The sequence below is a fragment of the Jaculus jaculus genome, chromosome 20, assembly GCF_020740685.1.
Source record: "Jaculus jaculus isolate mJacJac1 chromosome 20, mJacJac1.mat.Y.cur, whole genome shotgun sequence".
Taxonomy (NCBI): Eukaryota; Metazoa; Chordata; class Mammalia; order Rodentia; family Dipodidae; genus Jaculus; species Jaculus jaculus.
The window spans coordinates 16,848,696-16,872,499 of record NC_059121.1 but is presented as its reverse complement, the minus strand read 5'-3'; the positions used below and the strand labels follow the sequence as shown (position 1 = coordinate 16,872,499).

At 42.2% G+C, this 23,804-nt stretch overlaps 1 protein-coding gene across 1 annotated transcript in view; it reads left to right on the top strand.

Annotated features, from left to right (window-relative positions):
* Positions 1-23,804, top strand: part of Zswim6 (zinc finger SWIM-type containing 6) — a 175,467-nt gene that overhangs the window by 143,285 nt on the left and 8,378 nt on the right. Inside the window, exons 6-11 of the mRNA XM_045138951.1 lie at positions 7,329-7,508; positions 11,685-11,861; positions 12,135-12,281; positions 15,575-15,721; positions 17,762-18,022; positions 22,381-22,516. Of these exons, the coding sequence (XP_044994886.1) occupies positions 7,329-7,508; positions 11,685-11,861; positions 12,135-12,281; positions 15,575-15,721; positions 17,762-18,022; positions 22,381-22,516 (1,048 nt within the window). The remainder of the gene's footprint in view (positions 1-7,328; positions 7,509-11,684; positions 11,862-12,134; positions 12,282-15,574; positions 15,722-17,761; positions 18,023-22,380; positions 22,517-23,804) is intronic.

The following is a 23,804-nucleotide window of genomic DNA, read 5'->3' as shown; positions in this document are numbered from 1 at the left end:
GGCAAAGTGGCCGTGGTAACCCACACATCCGAGGGCCTTCCGGGATCACTTGACTCTTGCTCCTACTTTGAGCGTAGACAAATCCAGGGCCACCACTCTGCTACTGGCGGAAGTCCCTGCTGTCCTGCCCGCAGCTCAACTTCTTTGCCAGGCGTGGATGTGAACAAGCTTAAGACCACTGAATAGAAGCGTTTCCCTCACGTGAAAGTGTTTATATTTTTCCTTGCGGGAAGGGTGCTTGTCTCATTTCGGTTGATTTTGCTTCACGGGGAAGTTCATATTTTAGCTGGGATCAGTAATGAAGTGCAGATGAGGTTGAATACTTCAATGGAAGAGTACGTTCACGTTGGGCAGTGAATAAAAGCTAGAGCTGAAATGCCTTGTGGATAATCCTGAAGCTGGGTGATGCACCCACCCATGATTGAGTGTGGGCGTTATTGACTTGGAGGCATTGAAGCTCAAAAGCAATTTACAAGTACTGAACTTGTAATTCCTAACAAATCATTAACCATGCCTGGGAAGACCTCTGTTAGGTGTTGAAAACACTGACTTCTAACCAGATTCTTCTCAAAAGGGTTAATGTTTCAGAGGAAGAGCAGAATGAAGTGTTTCATCAAAGGAGTTTTTTTCTTAAAGCCACACATTTCTCAGCATGTTAGAAGAATGGGGATAAATTCCCAAAGTGAGACCCTGAATTAATAAAACTTGGAGAATAACTTCCTCAGTTTGGTTACCTTGGTTATTAAGGCTAATTACAGCTTTTGTAATGATGACTGCTGAGATAAAAGGCCATATCTATTGTGGCGCTAAACCTGAATCCCACATTAAGAACACCCTTTCAGGATGGAACCGCTCTTTAGGGAGATGAGCAAGGAAAGAATGTTGCAGGAACATTAACAAAGGACTTGCCTTTAGAAAAAAAACTTCTCTTTCTGCAAAATGGAAATTTTCTAATTAGAGAAATGTAAGCATGAAAATCCGAGTTTCATGAAATACTATTTTCTTGGTCACATAGAAATCATGGTTAAAATTGGCCCAGAATTTTAGGATCTTGCCTTAAAGACCACCCCTCTGAGTTTTTTTGTTTTGTTTTGTTTTGTTTTTTGGGTTTTTTAAATTATATATATTTTTTATTTGAGAGGGACAGACAGAGAGAGAAAGAGGCAGATAGAGAGAGAGAGAATGGACGCGCCAGGGCCTCCAGCCACTGCAAATGAACTCCAGATGCATGCGCCCCCTTGTGTATCTGGCTAACGTGGGTCCTGGGGAATCGAGCCTCAAACCAGGGTCCTTAGGCTTCATGGGCAACTGCTTAACCACTAAACCATCTCTCCAGACGCCCTCTGAGTTTTATTTCTGTTGTTGCTATTGTTTGAATGTTTCTGGCATCCCAAATTCACATGTTGAAACCATCAAAGTGACAGTATTAGAAGCTTGAGCCTTTCCAGGGTGGGCCGGTAAATGAGGTCTCATGAAAGAGGCCTGGGACAGGTCACAATGGGACCACCGTCTATTCAGAATGCGCCCTCCTCGGGTACTGAATTTGCTAGCACCTTAATCAGGACTTATGCTTTCTAGAACTGAGTGTAAGACTTGCTATTTATAAGCCATCCCATTTGATTTTTAAAAACTTTTTATTTATTTATTTGAGAGTGACAGACAGAAAGAGGCAGTTAGAGAGAGAGAGAACGGGTGCGCCAGGGCTGCCAGCCACTGCAAACGAACTCCAGATGCGTGCGCCCCCTTGTGCATCTGGCTAACGTGGGTCCTGGAGAACCAAGCCTTGAACCGGGGTCCTGAGGCTTCACAGGCAAGCGCTTAACTGCTAAGCCATCTCTCCAGCCCCCGGTTTGATATTTTGTTGTAGTTATCTGAATTGACTAAGAAATTTAACTTGGAAGTAGAAATGATTCTTCTCTGGGAAGTTGCTGAGTGATACCTCCCTTCTCCTCCCAGCCACTCTAGGCCTTGTGCGTGGGGAATGTACAATGGCGTATGTTACGCTCGGACGAGGTCCACTGTCCTAGATTTTCTGCTCGCTACCTTTCCTGTTATAAATCCCTTTCTATCGCTACTCCTGGCTAACCACTGATATTTTGTATTTTGTCTTGTTTTTGTTTTGTAACATTGTCTCCATAGTTTGGCTTTGTGTAGTTAGCCGCTGGATCAGACAGTGCTGATACAGGCTCAGGCCTCAGACTCGCTTCTCTCACTTAGCAGTGTTCACGAGATGTGCTGCTCTCTCTGCACGGCGCGCTCTTTCGGGGCGGGGCATAGTTGTTGGTTCGTTCATGTCTCTGTAAGCTTGGAGGGGCTTTATGTATTCTGCGTTGAAGTCCTTTGTTACATACATGATTTGCAAACATGTTCTTCCAATTTATAACTTGTCATTTCCTGGTATTTTTTATAGAGCAAAAGATTTTGATTTTGATGCAGCCCACTCTGTCAAATTTTCTTTTATGGATCATGCTTTTGGTATTATAATATTTTTGCCCAACTCGAGCTCATGACAGTTTTCTTTTAGTGGCATCCTTATGGCGTTAAGTTTTCTGTTTATGTCTGTGATCCACTTTTACAAGGTATTGTACATGTATATAAATCCACTGGTTGTATCAGCTCTTGAGAAGGGAGTAGTGAAATCCCCAAGTTTATTGTCATGTGTCTGTCTTTGCCTTTCACTTCTAAATATTTTTTCCTCATGTGTTTTAAAGCTTTAATAAGTATAGTACCCTCATTTTAAGATTGTTATGTTTGAGGGAGAATTTATATTATTACATAATGTCACATTTCATACTTCATTCTCAAGTCTACTTTGTTATAATATAAGCCATTTCACTTTATTTTGATGGTGTTTTCATGAGATATCTTTTTCATTCTTGTATACTTACTATATGCCATATTTACCCTGGGTTTGTTATATCCAACATAGAATTGGTTCTTTGTTTTTAATCTGATACCTTTTAATTATTAGGTTGAGGTCAAATGTAATCCTACATATTTATTTATATATTTATAAGCACATATATGTGTATGTTATTAGTTGTTTTTACTGTGCTGAGGATTGAACCCAGGGCTTTGAGCATGCAAGGCAAGTGATGAACTGCATCCTTAGCAACAGACCATGTAGATCTTACAAAGTTTAGATCTTAGTTTAGTATCTAGATCTCCCACTTTGCTGGTTTTGTTTTCTCTTGCTTTATGAATATATACATATATATACACCCACACATACATATGATATATATTTATTTGACAGAGAAAGAGAGAGAGAGAGAATATGGGTGTGCCAGGGCCTCCTACCACTGCAAATGAACTCCAGATGTGTGTGCCCCCCCTTGTGCATCTGGCTAATGTGGGACCTGGAGTATTGAACCTAAGTCCTTTGGTTTTGCAGGCAAATGCCTTAGCCGCTCAGTATACCTCTAGCCCTATTTTTATTTATTTATTTACTTATTTATTTATTAGGTAGGGTCTCGCCCTAGTCCAGGCTGACCTGGAATTCATTATATAATCTCAGGGTGGCCTCAAACTCATAGCAGTCCTCCTACCTCTGCCTCCCAAGTGCTGGATTGAAGGCATGTGCCACCGTGCCCAGTTTAAATGTCGCTTTTAATTTAATTTGTATCTAATTGATCTTTAGTTATCCTTTTTGTTTGCATCAGCTTTTCAATGGTTTTACAGTAAATGTATCTGTATGTGTTAACATTTTGCCATGTTATAGATGTTACAGGCATTATGTGAGTTGCTTTATATGCACTTAAGAATCTGTAAAGGTTTGAATTTTTGTCTTGAACATTCATACCTATTTTTAAAGAGCAAAAGCAGAATCAGCCTGTTTTCTTAGACATATATCACATTCTTCTATTCCAGAATTTTCCACTTCCCTTTTCATGTTCTTTTTCTTCAGTCTGAAAAGTTTGCTTTAGCATTTATTGTAGAACAGATCTTTTAGTAATAAATACTGCATGTTTTCCTGTTTTGTAAATGTCTATAAATTGCCATTTTATTCACTGTAGAATTCAGGATTGGCTTTTCACTTTCTTTTAACACATTACAGAAATGGTTCCACTGTATTCTGTCCTCTGATTTCCAAGGAGAAACTGTAATTGTTTGGATCACTGTTTTTTTGTTTTGAAGGTAGGGTCTCACTCTAGCCCGGGCTGACCTGGAATTCACTATGTAATCTCAGGGTGGCCTCGAACTCACGGTGATCCTCCTACCTCTGCCTCCCAAGTGCTGGGATTAAAGGCATGTGCCATCATGCCCAGCAGCATATTTTTTTCCCAGAAAAAAATTTCTTCATACATCGTGCAAAAATATTAGTAGAAAATAATATTAGGGAGGAAATTGTCATGGGATTTATAGGTAAGTAAGGTGTTTAGCTCTTTCATTAAGCTATTTACTCTCATCTTGCAGTTGTTTTTCTTTACTATGAAAAAGATGGTCGCCACTGGGGGAAAATTACCCAAAAAGTCTCATTTGTATTATCCACACTTAAAAAAAAAAATTATTCTTTGAGGTAGGGTCTCACTCTAGCCCAGGCTGACCTGGAATTCACTATATAGTCTCAGGTGGCCTCAAACTCACGGCGATCCTCCTACCTCTACCTCCCAAGTGCTGGGATTAAAGGTGTGCGCCGCCACGCCCAGCTTGGATCACTGTTTTTTATGTGGTTTTCATTTTCTCTAGTTTTAAGATTTCTCTTCATTTTGCTTGACATATGTTTTGGTAATGCTTTTCTTTGAGTTTACTCCCTGTAAGGCTGGCTAAAGTCCTTAGATCTCTTGAAATGTGAAGGTTTTCAGTCACTATTTCTTGTAGATTTTTCTACCTCATATTTTCTTCTTGAAGTCTAATGTCGCAGATGTTAATAAACCTCAGATGTTGTCCCACCTGCTTTCAGGGGCCTGTTTCATGTCTTGTAGGTGTTTTTGTGCTCGTCCAATGAGCTGGATAGTTTCTACCTTTGATGCTCACTGGCTTTCCCCTGTCCTCTGTCCTCTGCCCAGCTCCCTTCAGGAAACTTTTACTTCACATTCGGTCTTTTCCTTTTTTTTTTCAAGGTAGGGTCATGCTGTAGCCCAGGCTGACCAGGAATTCACTGTCGTCTCAGGGTGGCCTTGAACATATCTTTTGTCTTCATATCATGGAACATAGTTTATTAGTTACTATAAAATCTTTGATAAATCTAACATCTTGTTCATCTGGCTTGACATCTGTTGCCTTTTCCCTTTGAGAATTGTCACATTTTCCCATGTCGTTGTAAGCCAAATAATTTTAGGTCCTGGACATTTTGAGTATTGTGAGAGCCAGAGTTCTACTTAAATCCTCTACAGATTAAAAAAGAAAAGAAAAGAAAATTAAAGCAAGCAGTCGGTGAACGTGGTCAGCCTGCCTTGTTTCTTCCTCACTGGCCGAGGCTCCAGTGTTGGCGGTGACAGCCGAGAGGCTGTGACCGTTTTTACTCCTACGTTGGTGGGAGTTATTTTATATTGAACTATCACATGCTGTAAATATGAAAGACTGTAAAGCATCTCTTTGGGGCAAATAAAACAGATAGTATCCATTCCCATTATTTAGCCATTCCCATTATTTACTAATAAAAATAATTAAAATCCAGAGAGATGCACACATGCCTTTCTACAGACAAAGTCTTGTGGGTGGCTTGGGCTACTGTCATCTTGTTTGAAAAGTAACATTTTAAAGTTTGTGAAATATTTGCTTGAGTGAACTACCACTTTGAAAACTGTGGAGAGGAATACTTAAATGTACCAACCCTTATCTTAATTGTAAGTTTTCCTTCTGAATTTGTTAGTATTGCCTTTTCTTTGAAAACCTAGCCTAATTTTGATATGTTTTATTTATACAAAGACTTAGATTTCGTGACGTCCATACACAACAGTTGTATGTAACTAAATTGTTTAGGAAAATGTGTTAAAGTGACTTTGGTTCTCCATTTTTTGTTCTGTCATCCTTTACATATGCTTGGTGTGGTGTGCACGCATGTGTGTTTGGTTTTCATGTGTGTATGGCGCGTGTGCATGTGTACTTGCCTATGTGTGGTGTGGTGTGCACGCTTGTGTGTTTGCATTTTCATGTGTACATGGGTGTGCGTGTACCTGCCTAAGGCTGTCATGGGGCCGTGTTGGGTGTCGGAAACAGAGTCTCCTTCCATACCAAGAGCTCACTGATGAGCAGACACGCTACCCAGTGAGCCCCGCTGTTTACACAGGAGCCTCTGTCTCTGCCTGCACGGCTCGGGGAGTCACAGGGGCCTGGGGCTCGGAATTGCGGTCCCCGTGCCGCGCAGCAGCCACTGGAACCCCAGAGCTCCTCCAGCCCTGAGTGCTGAGAGAGGAGCTCACTGTCCAGCTGTCTGGCCTCAACCTGTGATCCCCCAGCCTTGCCTTCCCTAGTTCTAGGATTGCAGGTATGCCACTGCCTGGCTTTCAATTTAATTTGTGAGATTGATTTTACATTTTAAGCCAAAACTATTTGTACTTCATTGATATATGTTTGTATGTACATGTGTGAAATATAGGTGGATACAAATAAAATATAGTTTGAAATTTTGTAGGAAGAATAGAAAATTACTTGTGTCCATTCTGTGGCCTTATTATACAAAGATAATTTTAGAAAGTAGATTGAATTTGTTTTTTTTTTGGTTTTTCGAGGTAGGGTCTCACTCTGGTCCAGGCTGACCTGGAATTAACTCTGTAGTTAGATTGAATTTTTGTACAGAATCTGAAATAGTATATTACAGCATCCATGTATAAAATCTTTCTTACATTTTTAAGTTTAAGACTATCATAATGAGTGAGAGGGAGAAGGATTTAGTGAGAGAGGGGAAGGCAGGGGGAGGGGGAGGAAGGGGAGAGCCATGTGCTCCAGGAAGACAGCAAGAGAGTGAAGAAAAAAAAAAAAAAAAGAAGGGAGAGAGGCAAGCAGGGTGCATGCCCCAGGTAGCAAGAAAGCCAAAGGGCTACCGTCTCTTTAAAGTGAACGTTAGGGTTGTATGTGGTTGACTTTTATGTGTGAAACTTGATACAATAGGAAGGAGATTACAGCTAGCACTTCTGAAACACAGCCCGTCTTTCTACACAGCAATACCTAAATCTTTGATGCAAACATAGATTTTGCTGTCTTCCTTATTATTAACTTTTACGTTTGCTCTGTGGCTTATATTGAGAAAATTGTGTTATGAAAATTGATAGGCTTGTGTCCGACCTGAAATGATTCAACATTCCTTTATCTGTTAACATTATACATTTTCATATTTTGGGTTTTTTTTTTTTTTTGAAATTTACTACTTTCTCCTTTTAAATTAGGTGCTCTGTGGATGTGTATAGTTTTAAACCCTCACTGCAAGTTGGAGCAGAAGGCCAGCTGGCTGAAACAGCTGAAGAAATGGAACAGTGTTGATGTCTGCCCCTGGGAAGACGGGAATCATGGCAGCGAGCTCCCCAACCTAACCCACGCTCTCCCTCAGGCTGTGAACGCCAACCAAGGTGAGTGCTCAGCCGCGTCCTCGCTCTATCATCTTTGTGCGCGTTTGCTCTGTTTGCTCGTCATAGTGAATGTGGGGAGTGGATGTTACCCACTTTAATACTTCAGCTCAAGGACAGAACGCCGTGACTGAATTTGTGCATGTGTTTTAATTTTAACTGAGACCACTGTATATTTTAAGAATTCTCAGCATGCAGGTAGACCTAGCTCTCATTCATATTTGTATGCATTAAGATGACCCATCAATGACTTAATTTGAATTTTCTTCATATTAAAATAGGGAGTAGGATGATAATATATCAGTGTACAAAACAATATTGAGAGACTTAGGAAAGTGTGTATTCTTAATCTCTGTTGGCTAATTCATATTTGGGCTACTGTGTAGCTAGTTAACCTTTCTTAGTTTTAGCATAGAGCAAAGAAATGGTTCATGGTGAAACTGAGGGACATGAGGTACTGGACTAGGAAAATTCTTTATTGGAAAGGATTGTCTACATCTGTGACAAATAACGCGCTTCCACCTTTGAGACAGCCAGGAAATGCTCCCGAGGTTTCTAAAAGAAGACATCTTTTTTTCCCTGTGTTCCCGTCTTCAGCCTCTCTCTCTCTTTTTTAAAATTTTGTTTATTTATTTATTTATTTAAGAGTGACAGGCAGAGAAAGAGGCAGATAGAGACAGAGAATGGGCACTCCAGGGCTTACAGCCACTGCAAACGAACTCCAGACACGTGCGCCCCCTTGTGCATCTGGCTAACGTGGGTCCTGGGGAATCAAGCCTTGAACCGGGGTCCTTAGGCTTCACAGGCAAGCGCTTAACCGCTAAGCCATCTCTCCAGCCCTTCAGCCTCTCTTTTGAGAGTCATTCATTCATCTCAAACCTCCTGTGTCTTCACTCCTGTGGCTTCACTTTCTCTTCTGGCTGCTATAGAATGTTTTGGTCTTTTTCAGAACCAGAGTCGTAAGTAGTTAACTCTTGCAAATATACTTCAATTCAGTAATTCATCCCCGTGTTCTTGCGTGAGTTTGTAGCTTGAAGGGGGACTTGAAAGTCTCATTTAAAGCCACGATGGAATCGAGGTAGGGAGTAGACATAAAGACTGAGAGTCAGGAGTATTGTGTTCATCATGGAGTTGGTATTTCTTCGAAAGAGCTGGGCGGTGTGCTGAGTCCGAGTGTGGTCAGAGAGCTCCTCTGCACAGAGAATCTGCCCCCAGGGACTTGTCCCGTCACAAAAAGGCTTTAGACTCAGGGAAGATGATTGTCAGGCTCTTCTTAGTCTAGAGATATTTGCCTTGGGAATTCAACGTTCGAGATCTCCTGTCCTTACTGCTCTTGATTTTACTTAATAACTTCAAAGAAAATGAATATGCCCTCATAACCTCCAGTTTTTCCTATATTGTCAAGTTTAGTTGTTCAGCATTTATTCTCCCTTGCCAGAGAGGAGTATCTATCTACATAGGTAGGAAGATTAATGAATCTTTCATTTTTATGCTTGGAGTTTCTTTTTGTTGCCTTTGAGACAGCCACTTGAGCATACTACACTCTGCTTTTTACTTCCCATTTACTGTGTTACCCTTGGCTAAGTGGAAATAATTCCATAGGCCTTAGAAAGTTGGTTAAGAAGTGGTCTGGCTTCCTTGCACCACAGTTCACTACACATACGGTTTGGTTGTGGTTCTCGTTTCTGAAGGCAGTGTTCATAGCTGTGTGTCTCAAGGCAAGAGGGCTTCTGCTTTCAGCAGGGCATGCGTAGCCTCCCGAGGAGCCCTCCCTCCCGGAAGAGGTGGCTGTAATGGTACCCGAAGTCCCCACACTGTCTTCTAGTGGGAGAGTTGGGGGGGCATTTATAACTGGCAGCCACATGGTTGCGCTGCCCGGGTGAGCCTGCGGGCCTTGTGAGGTTAGCCCTCTGCTGGGGCACTTCATTGGAATGGATGGGCAATATTAGAACCCACATGCTCTGAAGGAGGCCTTGTTTAATGTATAACACAATGAAAGCCAATTTCTGGGTTGTCATGTAAAAAAAAAAAACTAAGAATTTCCTTGTTTTCAATTTAACGTTTAATGCTACATATTTTTCAAATGTTTACAAATTTCTATATTTATTGAAAAATTTGGTAAGGATAGTTTTTGCATTTTTTCAGTCTTTCTGTAAAACTTGAATAACTCGACATCCAATATAAAAATCAAGTTTGACAATCAAACCATATTTTCACCTGCACAGTTTTTCAGTTACTGTGTTAACGCATAATCAGTTTTTGTGCTTCCTATGTCATATAGCCTTCATTTCACTACAATTTGAAGAAAATTTAGCCCTTTTTGTTGTGTTGGTTCTGTTGATCTCTGAGAGCTGGCCGGTGTTAGAGTTCATGGGTGCTTTTGACAGTTTCCACGTGTGGGTGCCGCTTGTTTGTGTAATGAACTCAGCCTTGCAGCTTGCTTTACTGGCAGTATATAGATACTATCATAGATACTACCGATTGTCAGAGAGGACTCCAGCTAATCCTTTTATGGCATGTGTAATACTAAGTCACTGTTTAAAAGTCTTTCTTCAGTGTTCCATCCTAATTCCATGATTTGAGCTAAACAAGATAAGTGACATAGCCACTTAAAAATAGTTATCTGTGACTTGGATTTTAGGACATTTGATACTTTGTGAAAGGCCATGAAACTAGTTGCTTCTTAGGTATGGACACGTTTTTAGGTTCATAAAGGAATTAAAAATAGAGGCCACCCGTTCTACTTGGCTGTGTACACATCTGTCTACTGCTGGGAAGGACTCCAGCCAGGGACCATGGCAGACGCGTCATGGTCTGTTCCTCTTACATCATTTGCCATCCGTGTGCTTTGCTATGCCTGCCATTAAGATATGGATGTCTAAGCTGACCTGAGACAAAGCTGAAGGCATGTTTCTGCTGAAGATTTGTCAGTAACCTTTGTGAGCAGCCGAATGAGCCAAATTAGAAGGTGTGGTTGAGCCTGACAGCACCTGACTGTGGGGTCGTGGGAGACATTTTCGTTCCTTTGCCATTCAGTTCAGCCAACAGAAGGGTAAAGAGACCACTTGAGCTCCCTCATGTCCTGCTCAGCTCAGTTGTCGCTTGACGTCTGCCAAAGGTCCAGGGACAGGGCTGTGAAGTCTTAACCCAAGGAAGCACCGTTGAGGTTTTGCTTCTCATTTAGTTGTATCTCAGAGCTGTGAAGGTGCTTGAGCTAAGTCACGCATACGAGAATAAAGGTAGTTTGCCTCCCCGATTTTCAGTGAGGCTTGCTAAGATCTGTGCCATAGTTGAAGGTAAGTTTGCAGTGGGGGCCCCGGGGTGGGAGTGTCAGAGACTCTAGGAATTGAACACTCCCCGGAGCTGAGGTGAGAAAGACCATCCTTTATTCCCCAAACATTTCTTTTCTCTGTCAGGTCCTGAAACTTGCATCCCCTTCGGAGCGTACCCTTCTGCTCTCTTGCGATGCCCGGCATACGCTATGCTGGGCATCACACCAGTCATGCAACCTGCCCGGGAGTCAGGAGGCAGCCTGTAGGGTGAGGTAAGTGCGCTGGTTTGTTTTGTAGCTATGTTGTGTGGCTTTGTGACACGTTAATCATATGCATTTATGCCCTTTGGGATATAAAGTGGCATTGAATCATTATATCCCAAGAAGCATAATAGTTTTAATTGTGCAAAACCGCACAATATAGTTAAAAAATACAACCAAAAGCACAACCCTATGCGTATTTTTGAGGCTGACTGCGTCTTCCTGAAAGGTTCCATGGCTGGTGTGGCATCTCTTGCATAGCATTTGTGAGAGCAGCTGATCCCCCAGGACAGTCCATCACAGCTCCTCAGAAGTGGGGAACAGTGTTTTCTTGTGGTTGCCGAGTGTCTCTGTTGAGTGTATTTGGCATGGAGATGAGACTTGACAGCTCTTTTTGCAGGACGCTTTTAACCTGAGCTTTAACGGCTACGGAATGTGTGTGTTTGAAGAGACCCGTGAGTGAGCGGCGGCCCTTCGGCTGACTGCCTCCCAGCACTTAGGACGAAGCACCTACTCACCTTGACCCTTTCTGGGGTGCAGGGCAGTGTGTGGGGGTGTGCTCATGAGCCTCTGGCCACAGAATGGTGGGACTGACTTACTCACGTGTGAATGATAGCTGACACGGCTTTCTGAATTGGGGAAAACAGATTCATCGAGCAGGCCCCATCGGACAGTGTTCACGCGAGCCATCGAGGCGTGCGACCTGCACTGGCAGGACAGCCACTTGCAGCACATCATCAGCAGTGACCTGTACACCAGCTACTGTTGCCATGACGACACGGAGAACTCTCTCTTCGACTCCCGAGGGTGGCCCCTCTGGCATGGTAAGTGGCCAAACCGGAAAGGCATTCCCATGACTTACTCCTTTGTTTGGTTCCCATGGCGTTGCTGGAGTGGGAAACAGCGCGCTGAGGGATTTCCATGGCTGGTGGCTGGACGCTTGGCAGTGCAGGCTGAGGCTTTCACTCCACTCCCAGCTCAGAGGTGGCTCTCCTGTCTGGCTAGTCGCATGTGTGGGGGAGAAGCATCTTCCTGTTGTGGCCTGCTTTTCTAGAGGTGCCTGACGGTGGCAACTTCTCCTGTGGCTTCTGTCTTAGAGCCCGTTCCCACGGCCTGTGCGCGAGTGGACGCGCTGCGTTCTCACGGGTGCCCCAGAGAGGCGCTGAGGCTGGCCATAGCCGTCGTCAACACGCTACGGCGGCAGCAGCAGAAGCAGCTGGAAATGTTCCGCGCTCAAAAGAAAGGTGAGTGTGAAAGCGCCTGTTTCCATTGAAATGGGATCCTTGGTGATGGTGGCACGGGGTTTTGTTTTCTTCTAGGAGAGATGGATTCCAAAACCATAGCCAGAAAAATAAGTTTACTCACCACTCTCCTTACAACATTTGTTAATTTGTCTTTAAAAAAAAACCCAAGCCTCCTTCATTGAATGTTTTAAGAAAAGGCTTTTACAAACATCTTCCACATAATGCTTTAAGGAGAATACTTTTACTTTTGAATACTAATGGATCTGGATCATCTCAACTGAAAGTAAAGCACCATATTTTGTGCAAGTATATTTTAGATGGAATGGTAAGAAGTAGGTGGTAGGGCTGGAGAAATGGCTTAGTGGTTAAGGCACTTGCCTGCAAAACCAAAGGACCCAGGTTCAATTCCCCAGGACCCACATAAAGTAGTGCATGCATCTGGAGTTTGTTTGCAGCAGCTGAAGACCCTGCCATGCCCATTCTCTCTCTTTCCCTATCTGCCTGCCCCTCTTTCTCTCCCCTCTCAAATAAAACAAAACAATAAAACAAAACACAGTGTAGTACACTGACTGTCCTTGAATTCCATGGTAGATCTCAGCTGGGCAGTGTGAGGGGATAAATGAATGACCTGACTTCTTCTGTGACTCAGAGTCCTCCTCCGCAGGCCTGTCTCTCAGAGCTACTGAGATTGGCTGGTTTCTGTCTGTAGAGTGTGTAAAATAAGGCCTGGCATCATTACTCAGCACCCTGTTCCTTTACACTTGACAAGAACTTGTGCACCAGGAAGCGTTACTTGCAATGATCAGAAGAGACCCCTGCGTTTCTCACGTTCTGTCAGTGCTTCTTGATGAGCTCTCGGCTGGTAGGACACAGTTCCTAAGCGCTGCATTTTGCATGAGCTTTTACAAGGGCTCACAAGTGGTAGGTGGGTGTCGTCGTGTCCTTCCTCAGTTCTCTGACCAGGTACAAAGTGCACATGCTTTTCCTGACTATGGACTGCTTGTTTTTATTGTAGGTAGATGTTTATTTGGCTGATTGGTTTTACTCTGTAATTGTCTTTATCAAGAATAACCTTAAGCTAGGCTTGGTGGCGCACACCTTTAATCCCAACACTCAGGAGGCAGAGGTAGGAGGATGGCCATGAGTTCGAGGCCACACTGAGACTACAGAGTGAATTCCAGGTCAGCCTAATCTAGAGCAAGACCCTACTGCAAAGAACCCAAACCAAAAACCAACAAGAAAAGAATAAATTTAGTTACTGTTTGGCCTTTTTCTTTGTTATATTTTTTTTTTTATTTTTAACCTTTTGGTAATTATATGTAGAACCTTTTGTACAAATAAATTATGAAAAGTTGTTGAAACAGGCTAGAAGTTGGAGCATGCATTGTTATAAATTTTTATTCCTTTCAACAGGAAGTATTGTGAATGTTAAATAGTGCTGCTGTCATTTATACAGGGAAAAAATGCAAAGTTATGATTTGAACCAAAGAAAGGGAAGCTCAGATGGGACTAGAATGTAAATAGCTTTGACATATGATTACGTTGTTCAGTAATATATTGCTAGACCCTTAGAAAATATTTCTGAAATCCATCTTCCCCTAAACGCACATCTTTGATCAAAGGTATTTACTTCTCAGTAATGTACAGGATGGCGTTCAAGTTAAGAGAATGTATAGCATTTTAAAATGCAGGAAGAATTAGCTTATGGCCATCTGGTTTTTAAAATCATACCATACATCTTATTGAAATGGGCTTTAAAATTGTGTTAATAAAAATGTTATAATATCTAAGAAATGCAGGCTATTTATATTTAAAGACTAGGTTTTTCATAACCATTTGATATTATGGGCCGAGATTAGTAAATACAGTGTCTTAATATTTTGGGCACTATTTGGCATGATTTGTTAGCTTCTTGATACTGAAAAGCAAACATTCTCCCTCATTTCTTCCATTTCTTCACTTCCTCTTACCTGACAGTAAATTTGTATGAAGAACTCAACAGTTCCCTTAACCATATCCATGCTTTTTTTTTCCAAGAACACATACTTAGCTATTCCAAAAATGACAGAAACCAAAGGAAAGGACCTATCCAAGGAATCTAGAATACCACTTAAAAAATACAAATTTAACGTGTTGTGCCATTTTTATGTACTGATAGTTAATGGTGTGAAACTATAAGACTTCTGAAGGAATGTTAAACTGTGAAATGACTAGGTCAGTTTATGTACATTTTTTAAATATTTTGTTTATTTATTTGCAAGGAGACAGGGACAGAGGAGAGAGAGAGAATGGGCATGCCAGGGCCTCTAGCCACTGGAAACAGACTCCAGGTGCATCCACCACTTTGTGCATCTAGCTTTATGTGGGTACTGGGGAATTGAACCCGGATCATTGGGCATCACAGACAAGTGTCTTAACTGCTGAGCCATCTCTCCAGCCCCCTGTATTTTAATACATGTATTTTCATTAAAAAGGAGCTACTGTTTTTATTATTTAGTAAGCAGAAATAAGTAACGTTTTATAATAATAAAGTATATCTTAAGTATAAAAAAGTATATCTTAAAATATTAGCAGCTTTTTTCTTAGCACTCTGGTTTAACATGGAATTGGCCGCGCTCCAGTGAGTGGCTGCACGCCCATGCTCATGAAAGAACACCAGTGAACCTCAGCACTCCCCCCAAAGACATGAAGGCAGGGAAGGGACTGTTTGGGAACCTTCGCGATGGGGTCCTTTTATAAAAGACACACAGGTCCGTGGTATGGAAGACTACTGTGAACCAATATAGGTAACGGGACGATGCTCATACGAGCTCAAGTCTAACCTGGGATGCCACCCCGTCAAGTTCTCAGTGTAGATGGCCCAGCGCCTGCACACGCACAGACAGTGCCGCCACACAGTTGTAGAGTCACCTGACCAGGAAGTCCAATCCTCTTTACCCCGCCTACTGCCATCCTAAGGAAGCCTGGGTGGGGGCAGGTGACTGACGGTTTGGAATGCGTCTTCCCCGTACGATACGACAAGACTGTGGGGAAGCATGTTAGTTCATGTTAGATACACCAATTCAGTAGACGTTTGGGAGCTGTTCTTGGAACTTGGTACCATTGATAATATTTTAAAGATGGACTTTTAGAACTTAATAGTCTACAAGTTGGTGATCTAATGAGGCATTTCCATGTGAATTCATTACTGTTACTTCTGGATACTTCGATTAAATCACAACGCCTGCCTTTTTCTCACTTCTCTCTTTTCATCTCCTTTCTACCCCCATCTCTTCATTCCCCTTTTTACACAGAACTACCCCATAAAAGCATAACCTCGATAACCACTCTGGAAGGCTGGGTTGGACACCCCCTCGACCCTGTGGGCACTCTATTCAGTAGCCTCATGGAAGCTTGTCACGTGGATGAGGAAAACTACTCTGATTTCTCAGACTGTATAGGTAAAGCCATTGGCACTTTCTTGTTATTTTTTCACTTTTTCTAAAGCCTAAGAAACAACAGCCTGTGTTTTGCTCTACAGTGTGTTTTATAAAACAATGTAGTTAACAATATCTGTTGTTAGCAAGAGAGATAGGAAGTGGGCACCAAGCTTCAGGCAGGCTTCCCTGCTTGAGTCAACAGCTAGATGTGTGTGTCAAGAACCTGAATGAATGTTTCTTCTCTTCTGACTTGTGATTTATCAGCATCTTATGACTGTTTTCCAACAGCAAGATAAAAACGTAGGCTGTATTTTATAGCATTTAGAGCTAGAAAATTGTATTGCTTTTCACATTTGTCTTTGTGTCAGAAGTGACTGCAATAGTTTCAGGGGTGCATTACATGCCATTTAAATGTTTGACATCGCACATTACTTAAAGAGGTATTTTGAGATTTCTCGTTGGTCCCCTGAGAATTCAGAATCGGCCCTCAAAAGATTGCCCAAGGCAGAGAGGTGAGGGTGGGAGTGAGGACTGTGCTCTTGCTCCCTGGAGGCGGGATGCAGCTGGAAGGAGGGTTCCCTTCTCCTTCAGGGGTTAGAGGTGAGCTGAGCTCCGTCATGTCGAAGGTGAGAATCTGAATTGACTCACGCTGGGCATTGGCTGATTGAAGCTACGATTTCCAGTAGAAATGGTTAAACAGACAAGAGAATTGTTCTTGGGTGATAACTGATGACTCCTAGATAACAAAAAGGACCTTGAAATTGACTTGCACATGCTATGTTCTCTACTGATTTCATTATAAATTTCAGTGTTGCTATTAAATTATGGAGACTCTTAATGCCAGTCTTAAAAAATTGTTACTATAGTCATCATGTAATTTTTTATAAGGTTAGTGTTTTTATTAGCATATATTAATTGTACAGGGTGTCATTATAGCACTTTTACAAGATATAACTTTCTTTTGTTTAAAATATTTTTTCATTATCCTTTGTATAATGCTTTCTTAGATTTATAGTCTTCCATGGCAACTCATTTCAAGTGACAGAAAAATATTTCTAATATTCTATCCCACAAAACATAAACATCTCACCACCCTTTTTTTGGTTTCTCAAGGTATGGTCTTTTTTATAGCTGACCTGGCTTTCACTATGTATTCTCAAGGAGGCCTCAAACTCATGGCGATCCTCCTACCTCTGCCTCCACAGTGTTGGGATTAAAGGCATGCACCACCACACCCAGCAGGCATATACTCTTTTATGAAAAGTTTCTTCTTCTGTGATGAAACTATTCTTCAGTATACTTAAGCTTTATGCTGTGACTGAGAACAGATGAGATGGAAGTAGTGAGAACTGAGGCAAGCAGATCCTGGAGGATCCAGCAGGATTCCTTCAATACCAATCACACCGCATCTCAGTCTCCAGTTGATCCAGTGTCCTGGTGATTTGGGTGCTTTCCTGCACTGTGCCTAATAGTCATTTTGTTGTTGTTTTTCAAGGCAGGGTCTCACTCAAGCCCATGCTGACCTGGAATTCACTGTGTAGTCTGAGGGTGGCCTTGAACTCACAGTGATCTTCCTACCTCAGCCTCCCTAGTGCTGGGATTAAAGGCGTGTGCCACCACACCCAGCCAAATAATAGTCACTTTAAAAAAGATACTGGAGGGCTGGAGAGGTGGCTTAGCAGTTATGTTACTAGCCCGAGAAGCCTAAGGACCCATGTTCAACTCCCCAGATCCCATGTAAGCCACACACAGAAGGTGATGTATGAGCAAGGTCACACATGTGCACAAGGTGGCTCATGCATCTGGAGTTTGATTGCAGCAGCTAGAGGCCCTGGTGCTCCAATTCTCTCTCCTGCGTGTGCTCACTCTCACTCTTGCTCTTTCCCTCATAAAAAATAAAGATCAGTCTGTTGGGCTTGCCTCAAAAAAATGTGCATTGTCACTTAAAAATTGTATTTTCTGTTATTCCTGTAATCAAGCTAATCACTTACTAGTCCTGGGGAAAGTGTATAAGTACCTACAGACGTCATTCAAGGCGATTTCTTTTTTGGCATTTTACAGAAAGCGTGGGGCAGTGCAAGTCTGGGGACTACCAGCATTTGCCCGCACACAAATTCTTCGAAGAAGGCGAGTCCTACGTCACCCTGGCCGTGGAAGTGGCCCTGATAGGGTTGGGCCAGCAGCGCATCATGCCTGATGGGCTGTACACGCAGGAGAAGGTTGGCCGGAACGAGGAGCAGCTCATTTCGAAGCTTCAGGAAATTGAACTGGATGACACACTGGTGAAAATTTTTCGCAAGCAAGCAGTCTTCCTGTTAGAAGGTAACTTGAAGACGCTTTTAAATTTATTTAGCAAATTTGACTTAGGTGCTGATCTTTCTTATGTTAAGAGTACTGTGTGTGTGTGTTGATGGCAGCTGTCCTGAAACATGGGGCTGCAGTGTCAAAGACATGTCAGCTGTCCAAAAATTAGATCACCAGATTAAAGTACCCATGTTTACGTCTGTATCGTTTGATTTATTTTGTCATATAGGATAGTCTGTTTGAAATCTGCCCATTTGATGTCACTTGCTTTGTAAATGATTTGTTTTTTATTTAAGCTGTATTCCCTGAGAGAATTGCAGTGTTGACTTTTTGAGCATTGCAATAGGTATCCATGCCCTTATTTGCTTGATGAGTTAAAATAGAAATTGGTTGGCATTCCTGCAGATTATTGGCTATCACATGACATCTGGCTTTTTAGTATGTTATTTGCACCTGCCAACAAAGAGCTGAAGATTACCAGGATGAGTTTCTACTATATGCATTATTTCCCAGGACTTGTTGGGCGTGGATTTGCCACGGGAAATGTTATATAGACTGTGTTCTAAAGCATAATCTAATTCTCTTGAGTTTACAAGGGAAAGATTAAAAAGACCTTACAAACTTTTGACTGGTATTGTTTTTCAGAATTTTTTTTTCTCAAAAAGGTAAACGTAATAATTATTGTTGTAACCTAATTGTGTGCAAATTTAGGAGGGACCTAATTAATAACTTGCTCTTCTCTCTCTTAATATGACATGTGCAGTGATCATGGAAGTTTGCTCTGACTGGCCAGAAAGGGCAGTATCAGTTTATATCCCTAACTTTGGGGGGAGTGGTTTTCCGAGGTAGGGTCTCACTGTAGCCCAGGCTGACTTGAAATTCACTGTGTAGTCTCAGGGTGGCCTCAAACTCACGGAGATCCTCCTACCTCTGCCTCCCTAGTGCTGGGATTAAAGGCCTATACCCCTTATTTTTAAATACTTCAGAGAAAAGAACATTTAAAAAGTCTCTGATTTGTCTAAAGCTTTAAAAAAATCACATTTTATTTCTTCAAAATGCATTTTAAAAGGGAAAATGTTCGAAGATGCGCCTTAGTATCATGCTTCATTTTGGGTAAAGATTCCAAATTTTAACTTCAGAAGTAGTTTTCTGTCTTGTTTTGTTTTGTTGTTATTGTAGATTTTTTTTTTAATTGTGTCCTAAAGACAAAAAGCCCACCTTGGTTAATTACAAGAATGAGTTGCTTATTATTTTCTTCCATATAAATCATTTTGATATGTAAATGGTGTTATTAGCTGTAGACCTGGTTTTGATGCTGTCAGTGGTTGTGCTGACTGAGAACGCTCGTTCATTCACTCGTGTGCGTGCACGTAGGCCTCTTGGCGCTGCAAAGGAACATCAGACGCTTGCACCACTTTCTGACATGGGGAGGGGATGTGATGGAGAATGGAATTTCAAAGGGGAAAGTGGGGGAGGGGAGGGCATTACCATGGGATATCTTTTATAATCATGGAAAATGTTAAAAATTGAGAGAGAAAAAACAAAGAATTGCGCCAAGCTGGCAGGCTTTACAAGGAAATGCCTGAGCAATCTCCCAGTTCTGGTATTGATTTGATTTTCCTTTTGGTAAAGTTCAGGCAGATACGTGATTTTCAAAGTTGATAGTATGTGGTCTCTGCTTATTACTCATCCATTTTTTTGTAGAGCTGGGGATTGAACCTATGACTTTGTGCATGTTAGGCAAGCACTCTAGTACCTAGCTACATCCCCTACCCGACTTTTAAAATGCATGTCTGTGTTTATTATTCATGGCTCTTAAAGTATTATCTTAGTCTTTAACTAGCCCACCCCTTTCATCAAACACGTTTCATAAGAACTGTGTCTAAGAAATACTCTGTTAATGTCCCTAAGTGGCCAGGATTGGGTGTTCAGGGCAAAGGCAGTGGAGTGGAAGGCAAGGGACCATTCTACACACTCCAGAAGACAGGAGCTCCATGAATGAATCATCTGCACTGGGGAAAGGAGTTCTCCGTGCGCTTCAACTCTGCTAATGTGGGGGTGCGCAGGCCTAGCTGTCTGGAAAGAGTGCGCAGCGACTGTATTGTGGCTGGGTGTTAGTCTCTCCTGGCCATGATATTGGCTGGATTGGTTGCATATTAGAAAATTACCTTTGGGGACACTTAGTGCCATATGTCAGATTTTTGTTGTTTGGTACACTTGGGATCAGGAATTATATTAATTTTTAATCACCAAATAATTTTGTAATACCTGGCTTAATGTTTTCCTTGTTGGGAGATATCATAATGAAATGCCAAATATACATCCTGGATTCTCTCTGAATAATACAAACAGGTAACTTACTAACCAAAGGGAAACCTTGAAAGGAAATACAGGGGAAATTATTAATCAAGTACGTAGATGCTATAATTAGTCCTTCAATCCGGGTTTTTTTTTTTTTTTTCGAGGTAGGGTCTCACTCTGGCTCAGGCTGACCTGGAATTCACTATGTAGTCTCAGGGTGGCCTCGAACTCTCGGCGATCCTCCTACCTCTGCCTCCCAAGTGCTGGGATTAAAGGCGTGCGCCACCACGCCCGGCTCCAATCCGGGTTTTAATCACCTGGTTTCTATAGGTAAATATGATATAGATAAGGTGACTTGAACAAGAGGTAATTATTTCTCCCAGTTTCTCAGACTGAAGTCCAAGACCCAGGTGCTAGCCAGGTCTGCTTCTCAAGGAGCGTCTGTCGCCACGGCTGAGAGGCAGAGCAAGCTCGCTACTATCTGATCTGTTGCATGAATGCCATCTTCTTTTGGGCTCAGTTAAATAATATGGCCGCCTTGGGTTGGGGAACTTCAGTGCATGAGTTGGAAGCAATTGTACACATTTAGCTCGTTACAGCTGGTAACAGTGCAGCCTTGCCAACACCAACAAAAGTCCACGCGTAATACTCTTATTAGCTTCTAAAGACTATCAGATTACTAAGCATTTTTATTTATTTTTTAAATTTTAGTTATTTATTTGAAAGCGAGGAGAGAGAGGGGGAGAGAATGAGAGTGGGCATGCCGGGGCCTGTGGCTGCTGCTATAAACACCAGACACACGTGCCTCTTGTGCATCGGGCTTTGTGTAGACACTGGGGAACCAAACCCAGGCCGTCAGGTTTTGTAAGCAAGTATCTGTAACCACTGAGGCATCTCCCCAGCCCCCTATGAAGTATTTTTAAATGTATTTAAAAAGATTAATTTCCTAAGACTAGAAATTTAGGGTGGATTTTTGTTTGTCTACGTTAAAATTTAAGTTCTGATGATTTTCAAAATATTTAAATAGTGACTAACTTAAAAGTAATAATGTAAAAATTTAGGTACAGTATATAATTTCCATTGAATAATCTAGAATATATCCTTTTCCTACCCAGTCCCCAGTTAAAGTAAACTCGTTTCACCATTTCTTCTGGGCAGCATTTCTTAAATTCTAAACTCTGCCAGGCTGATTTTTCTCGTGGAAAACGAGAGCATTGTGTCCTCTGAGTGATGGTGTATGATTCATAACTCTCGAAACCATGAAACAGATGTTACCAGAGGTGACATGGAAACTAATTTATTAAGCAGTTTACAGTAACTAAACCCCGGAGCACCTAAGTGCAGAGTGCTTGAACTAACCACTGTGGTTTCCTTTCAAAATTTATTTTAAGTCCCTGTTCCCTTCTGTGAGCAGCAGTGGAGGAGTACTCTGGGGAGGTCACCTCTGCCACTTTGCCTGTCCAGATTCCCTAAGAGATGAATTGTGATGGTTTAAAGAGCTCAGAGCGGTACATTTTAGTTATTTTAGATGTTTTCTTTCACTCAGGGTGAGTACCAAATGGATAACTTTGTTAATCACCTTATGGAGTTACTATCTGTTTCTGCTTACTAGAAGCAGTCAGCCTGAGACCCGGAGACAAAGCCCCCTCTCCAAAGCTGGCATGCGCATGCCCTGCCACCGTGCGGGTCCAAAGACACTTGCATAGCTGAGCGAGAGGCCACCTGTGCACTCCCAGCAGCTCGCTCAGTTGTCACACACACGCGCGTGCGCGGCATCTTCCACGCGTTGAGGAAGGAGCCGTGCATCAGAGGGCCTCTCTCTGAGGTGCTCGTCTTGTGAGTGGACCCCACCCAGGTTTTGTTGTCATTTTCTCTGTGGGACACTGGAAGAATTGCTCATAAATTGAAGTGTACTACAAACTTTGCCATGCGGTCTTTATTTCTATTGTCACAGTGCACATTCTACTAGATAAACTTGTACATGTCTTACTTTGACAGAAAAATGTTAAATGCACTTCGTAAGAGTGTTCGTTCATATTTTACGAATATAAAATGTGTCTGCTCTCTTCCCACAGCTGGACCATATAGTGGTTTAGGCGAAATCATCCATCGGGAGAGTGTTCCAATGCACACATTTGCCAAGTATCTCTTCACCTCTCTCCTACCTCATGATGCTGAACTGGCATACAAAATTGCACTGAGAGCAATGCGGTACGTACTCGGAGGCAGCCCGGCGGACACAGCGCAGCTGCCCGCTGGGAAGCGACCGCTCACGGCCCTCGCTGCCCCCACGTTGCTCCCGCGCAGCGGCAGAGCTAACCATGCTGTTGATTGACTTCCTGGGTTGCTGTGGAGGGGGTTGTTGGTGGGGCTGTTTGGATTTTGTTCTGAAGAGAGTTATTATTTCCTGAAATGCTTCTGTACTGTGAAACAACACGGTTTTCCCTGACTTCTTTTTTCAAAATTTATTTTATTTTATCTGTTTATTTGAGAGAAGCAGAGGGAGAGAAAACTGGCACATCAGGGCCTCTAGCCCTGCAGACAAGCTCCAGATGCATGCCGGCACCTTGTGCATCTGGCTTACATGGGTGCTGGGGAATTGAACTTGTGTCCTTAGGCTTTGCAGGCAAGTACCTTAACCTGCTAAGCCATCTTTCCATCCTCCATGACTTCTTAAACTTAGAACTTTTGGGATTAAAGGGAATTTCAGTGTTTAGTCATAAGACAACAGTTGAACTCTCCCCTGAATAAGCAGTTGTTTTTAAAAGAATCTGAACTTCAAAACCACAGAAAATAATCAGTGTCCTCGATTGGACGTGAGAATTGAGGAAGACTTTCATACCTGTTGGAATGCCACACACTGGCAATAGTGCAGGAAAGCTTTGCCTGTCTCACCAGGACGCTGGATCAGCTGGAGACTGAGATGGGGGTGTGTTTTGTGTTGAAGTAATCCAGGGATTTGTTGGCCTCAGTTCTGCCTACTTCCATCTCCTCATCTGGTCTTTTTAGTCATAGCAGTTACAATATGTTCTTGTTGCTTAAGCTTGAGTATATTGAATAGTTTGATCTTACAAGAGGAAACTTTCTAAGAAGGTGGGATGGATTCAAACACCAGGTCTTCCTACAAATTTACCAATGTCTCCAGAGTGACTCTTCCATCTGTCTTGTATTTATGCAGGAATGGGTAGGGCTGTGTGTTTATGTGTGTGTGTAAACACGTCTGTTTGTTAGTAACTTTTAAGGCTGATAGGTCATTTGACATGCAGGAGATCTCAGTAACAGAAAAGCATAAGCATTCTGATTTCTAAAGTACCCCCCCCCAAAAAAAAGCTAAGATAAGCAACAGTCCTCTGTCAAATTCATTCATACCATTTGGTTTGTGTTTAACAACATACTTTTATAAGTAGATTCAAATTCCCGTCATTGGAAGCTGAAATAGCAGAAGTATTCTGAGGACAGATGTTCAACTCTATACTTAGTCCAATCCTAAGAACGCCAC